The sequence below is a fragment of the Centruroides vittatus genome, unplaced genomic scaffold (genome assembly GCF_030686945.1).
Source record: "Centruroides vittatus isolate TY-2023 unplaced genomic scaffold, ASM3068694v2 contig_417, whole genome shotgun sequence".
NCBI classification, from domain to species: domain Eukaryota; kingdom Metazoa; phylum Arthropoda; class Arachnida; order Scorpiones; family Buthidae; genus Centruroides; species Centruroides vittatus.
Window position 1 is genome coordinate 2219419 of NW_027122227.1, and position 6000 is coordinate 2225418.

Genomic DNA, 6000 nt, shown 5'->3' on the forward strand with positions numbered 1-6000 from the left:
ATAATTTAATTTTTGGGATTTTTCCCCCACAAGTAGATTATAGAATACAGTGGGCGCGTTTCCTAGTAAAGCTGCTTTGCTTAATTTAATTAAGCTGATGGAGGACGCTTTAAGCAATTTCCGCTTTCATAGCAAAGGATTCTACATCTCAACTACTGAGCATTGTTGTTTGGTTCTTTGTATACGTTGTTTTGTAGGAATAAAAATGTTTAGTCAGAAACGACGCAGAATTGCCGTTGAGACTAGAACATATCGGAAGCAGCCGATCAAGAAAATTAGTTATTGTGTAAAAATGCAATTACCTATAGAGCTAGTGGAACTGAGTTGAACGCCACCTGTACGCAGGCAAAACCAAACTACTTCGGGAAAACACGTGCATCTTTGAGTTGGATACGTACTGAAACGCGGTGCTTGTTTTCTTCGTGATAATGAACCACAGCTTTCTGCCACACAAAACTTCAAAAAATAACTCTTGTGTGGTCGATTGTAGTGTTACCTATATTACTGCGCTGCCAGGTACAAAGTTAACCAGTAATGTGCGATACTATTTCTTTTTAAATCGATATTAATATCGATAATACGACATACGCACGTGCAGACTCAATAACAACAATAGAAGGTGTGCATTCACCATTACTAATAAATCTGAAAATGTGTCGGAATAGAATGTTATGTAGAAAACTGCGTTTCTAATTTTTCTGAAAATCAGTTTAATATAAATTTTGGTATGTCTAAATTTTTATTTAAGGTTCAGTACGTAATATTCGTATAGTTTAACGGTGGGCAACCCCCGGTCCGCGGGCCAGCTACGGCCCGCGAAAAGTTTCTATCCGGCCAGCGAGAACTTTAATAGATTATTAAATTGGAAAAATAACTAACTAATTAATAGTTATTTTTCCAATTCTTTGTAATTTTTCGAAAACGATAAGAGAAATAAATGTAGTAATTAACTTCTTTTTTTATTTATTTCATATTTGCAGACTAAAAAAATTACAGGTTACAAGAAAGCGTCAATTAACTACTACGGCCCGCGGAAGAAACGTAAAATTTATTCTGGCCCATGTTATAAAAAAGGTTGCCCACCCTTGGTATAGTTTATGATGGCAGCCATTTTAGCTAATGTCTTCAGGCTTGTATATCTCGCTGCACTAGCGCTACAGCGGCTAAGTTAAAGAGGAAATAGTTTAACTGTCTTTGAACGAAGCGGCTTTACCAAGAAACATGCTTAGTATTGCATCAAAACCTCCCATGATTGAGGGTGTAAGCTTACATATCTCAATCAGTTTTACGATTATAATCTGTAGAATATTTTACTCGATCCCAGGAGAGGGAAAGTATCTCGTTCGTCCCCCTCTGCGGACGCCCATGACTATGGCTATAATTTTGCATACTATGACAATCTGAACAGCCGAGTGGCCGATCGCTTAAATTAAGATGTCAGCTTACCGTCCTGGAAAACCTGTGAACGAAGTCGGGAGGGTCGAAAAAAACCACAGGAATTTTTCGGGGGTAGTCTGTCCGGATATGTATGACCCGGCCAGGCCACAATGGCTGGGTGGTGAAGGACCCATAAATTTACGGGTAGTTTTAAGCAATTTCACGTACCGATTTCAATCTCTGGTTCAACCTCGGACCTAAGTGTTTAAATAATAATTTTAAAAAGTAATAACCACAGTTTTGAGTAAACTGTATTAAGGCCGCCACACAGACGGCCGGATGGCCGAGCGGTAAAGGTGGCAGCCTACCGCTCTGGGGGACCCGGGATCGAATCCGAGCGGGTCGAATAATCCCCAGGAATTTTTCGGGGGTGGTCCGTTCGGATATGTCGGGCCCCGTCCCTCACCACCCGGTCGCCCCATTGTGGGCCTGGCCGAACCCATAATGGGCCTACTAAAAGAGGCCCTCTTAGTGCCCACAGGGCGGAAAGAGTTTAAAAAAAAAAGGCCGCCACACACATTCAGGAAATCCTTTGAGGAATAACTGTGCAGGCCTAGCCTTGAGGAAATCCAGAATTTCCTGTCGCCCACACACAAGAAGGAAAATCTCTCAGTTAAATTGTTTTATTGCCCTGTAAACGAAAACTCTCTCCCCGATTTTAAGTCGGTGTTGTTATTTTATTGCACTTAGAAGGGTTCGATTCGTGGAAAGAAGTGCACGTGTTCAAATCAAACTGCCACTTTGTATTCTTTCAATTTGTCGTTCGACATCCGTTTTGTTTCTCCTGTATAAATCTTTTTTACATTATCGCAAGTACAATTTAATCTATACACAACTCCTTTGCATTTTAAAACATTAAATGATTTTTTTCTTTTTAATAAGGTTATTTTTTAATTTACTTTTAAAATTAGCTCATTTGAAAATTTATTACATAATAAGCTCTACATTTAGTCTCGAGTTAATTTTGAGGCAAATAACAAGTGAAGAGGAAGAAAATCTCTCAGTTCATCAGTCGGCCATGGCATCTGATGACGTACTGGCTATTCTTGGGTGCTTATTGGCAACAAATTGTATTAAAACTCGCAAGAAAAAACGTGTGCGTAGGAGTCTATGGTGTAAAGAGTGCCTTAAAAAAAGAGGATCGTATTCCCATGTGAACCTGATCTCAGAATTGAAGTTAGTACCTAAAGATTGGCACAACTATTTAAGAATGAACGAAGAAACGTATTTAAATCTATTATCATTGGTTACACCAATTATAAAAAAACAAGATACTGTAATGCGAGCAGCAATTTCACCACACGAGAGGCTCACGGCGACCTTAAGATATTTGGCAACTGGCAGAAGTTTTTAAGATCTCAAATTTTCAACAGTAATATCACCTCAAGCTCTTGGCTACATCATACCTGAAACATGTGATGCTATTTACAAAGTCCTTCATAAAGATTATTTAAAGGTAAGAACAAACTTTTCTTTTTAATAGATATTTATTATCATAACGTACAAAAATGCCAAATTACACATTAACATATACAAATTACATATATTAATTATTAATTAAGGTTATCATGATGAATTTGGACGGAAGGGGGACGACTAGTAATACCGAAACCGGTAGATTTTGGTGGATGATAACGAAAAAATTGATGTGGCAGGTGTTGCTGTTCATACACCAATTTATGCGATAAACTTAAAGTTCCCAACTCCGCTTGAAATAAAGTTTCGTTTATTAACTTTTCGGCAATCAGCATTTGTTGCTTTGGGAGTTCACGCAATTTGATTGCAACATTCTTGCCGAAAATATCGAAACGATCATCTTGAACGTGTGGTTTGTTAAAATGATCTTTCATGGTTAATAAAATTTCGTTCCTCAACGATTCTTGGTCTACTCGACTTCGTTTAGGGGGACGGCTGCGTCGCGTCTGTACTGGTGTATCATCCGAAAGTTCTATTAAATCCTGTGTTGCGATTATTGATGGAGTAATAATATCGTCGCTGCTATGATTCTCCTCCGTTGTATTATCCACAGCGTTATCCTAAAATAACAATTTTATTAATGTAGTAAAGGAAATTGATTGTCTTTTAACACGGTTCGTCACACAAAATTAAAAACAGTCAGATATTTCTACATAAAAAACTTTATCCTACACTCAGGGACCACCGCTTCGTCCTTCGTCTCTCTCCCGTATGCCGAACTCCTCTCTCCCGCCTTTTTTCTCTCTTCCCTTTTTTTATGGTTCTTTGTCTATATTTATTATTCCTTTTTACAACCCTTTATTACCGCGAGGAGAACGAGAAGGTCCGATATCACTACAATTCTATTAATTTAAAAATTAAGTTATTTATTTATTTTTTTTTTTTTTTTGCTTTTTAGTTTCCACGAACAGAAAGAGAATGCATGAATATAGCGAAACTTTTTGAAGAAAAATGGAATTTCCCTCATTGCCTTGGAGCAATGGATGGAAAGCATATCAACATTATTCCTCCAAGTGGAAGTGGATCAGAATTTTATAATTACAAAGGAAGACACAGCATGGTTTTACTGGCTATTGTGGATGCGAAATATCAATTCATCATGTGTGATTTTGGTACCAATGGCAGAGTTTCAGACGGAGGTGTTCTAAAAAACACCAAGCTTTTTGAAAAACTTGAAAACAATAAATTAAATATTCCTGTTGAAAGTAAAGTCAGAAACAGTAATAGAAGTATGCTCTATGTATTTGTAGTTGACGATGCCTTTCCTTTGAGGGTAGACAGGATGAAACCGTTTCGACAAGCAGATCTCATTTCCCAAGATAGGAAAATCTATAATTATCGCGTATCACGAGCAAGACGCATTGTTGAGAATGCGTTTGGTATTTTGGCATCGAGATTTCGAATATTTCACACGGCAATTAATTTACAACCACATAAAATTGAATCAGTTGTAATGGCTACTTGCGTTTTGCACAACTTTTTAATGAAATCAGTGCCAAGTTTTTATTCTCCTCCAGAATGTTTCGATCACGAAAATACTGATGTCGGAACTACTATTTTAGGATATAATATAGAAGACTCAAAAATGACGCGATTGGTTCGAAAAAATCCAGGAAACACAAGTTTTTTAGCAAAAAAAGTGAGCGAAGACTTTATGGATTATTTTGTAAATGAAGGCCAAATTCCGTGGCAATTGAACTTTATTTAAACATTATCAACGTTGTAATTGTAACCAAATATTGTATTGCCATTGAAATAATAAAAATTTTGTACTTTTAACTCAGCATATATACTTAAATGAACAATGACATATTAATTTATTTAACAATATTTATATTTCAATTTTTTCTTTGACACAAAGGACACAAATATAAGTATTATATTAAAAAACAAATTTTACAATACCCCAATGTCAATATCATCGTCACTATCTATGTTGGAGCGACTGCTTCGAGGCGTATCTTGGTCATCTAAAAACCTAATTTAAAATACAAACAACTAAATAAATTGCTTAATTTTTCGTCGTATTTTATTGTTAAAAATTTAAGCTTACCTTAATAATTCGAAGTACCACAACTTTGGTTTGTATATATCTTGAGTTCCTGCTCCTGATTTAATTGACGCTTTAATTTTTTTAATTTCTTTTCTGTATGCGCTTCTGATGTTGTTTATTTTTTTTACAACGCTTTCTTTATTAGCGTTTGGCTCCATTTCTTTTAGTTTTTCAATCAAACGTAAATAAGCAGCTTCTTTCTTGCTTCTATCGTGGTACTCTTTATTTTTTACATGCCAAAGGCATGGTTCGCTCTCGTAAATTTTTAAAAATTCCTCCAAAAATTCACGGGACATTGTTCTCACTACTCAGCGGCCTCACAACTGAACGACACGACTCCACACACGTTCCGGTCGGCCTGCTCAGTCCAAAACTGTACAGGAAAATCAAATGGTTTTTCGTTTCTACTCCGGTGAACTGTACAGGTCGCCGAAACTGTACAGTTTTCCCCCACACACGTTCAGGAATTCCTCAAGGTCAGGCCTGCACAGTTATTCCTCAAAGGATTTCCTCAACGTGTGTGGCGGCCTTATTTGATTTTATTTCATTTATGAAGAAAATATTGCATTTACAGCAGGAGAGAAATTTTTATACCTGTATTTCAAATAGAAAATAGTTAAGAAAATGTATTCAAACATCAAATAAATGATTTCCAAATTCATTTTTATCCAGCTTCAGACATTACTAGCAAAATTTCAAATCATGACGGATGTATTGACTTCACATCTCAATAATATAAATATTCTTTAATATTAACACAACTAAGCAAAATTAGAGATTAACACTTGTTTATTTACTAATAAGAGATGCTTTCGTGCAGAAAGAAGAATTTGAGGTTTAAACCTTATTTGGAAAGAATTAAAAATTTTATTTTATAAAACCGTGCCTTTTCCGTATTTCTGACTTATTAAACACTAGTTTTATAGTGTGTTTCGAAGACACCTGGCAAGTTTTTCATCAATTATCTTTATTTAGATAAGTTGAAATATAAAATCAACTCAATTAAATAAAGATAATTGATGAAAAACTTGCTA

At 35.9% G+C, this 6000-nt stretch overlaps 1 protein-coding gene and 1 pseudogene across 1 annotated transcript; one reads left to right on the forward strand and one right to left on the reverse strand.

Annotated features, from left to right (window-relative positions):
• The first annotated feature begins 2455 nt into the window (after positions 1–2455).
• LOC136976702 (putative nuclease HARBI1) lies at positions 2456–5063 on the forward strand (annotated as a pseudogene).
• LOC136976703 (uncharacterized) lies at positions 4810–5262 on the reverse strand. The gene is made up of 2 exons (XM_067272067.1): positions 4967–5262; positions 4810–4891 (listed from the first exon to the last, which is right to left on the reverse strand). Exons 1-2 carry the CDS (start codon positions 5260–5262, stop codon positions 4810–4812), a joined length of 378 nt encoding a protein of 125 aa, XP_067128168.1.
• Positions 5263–6000: the final 738 nt, after the last annotated feature.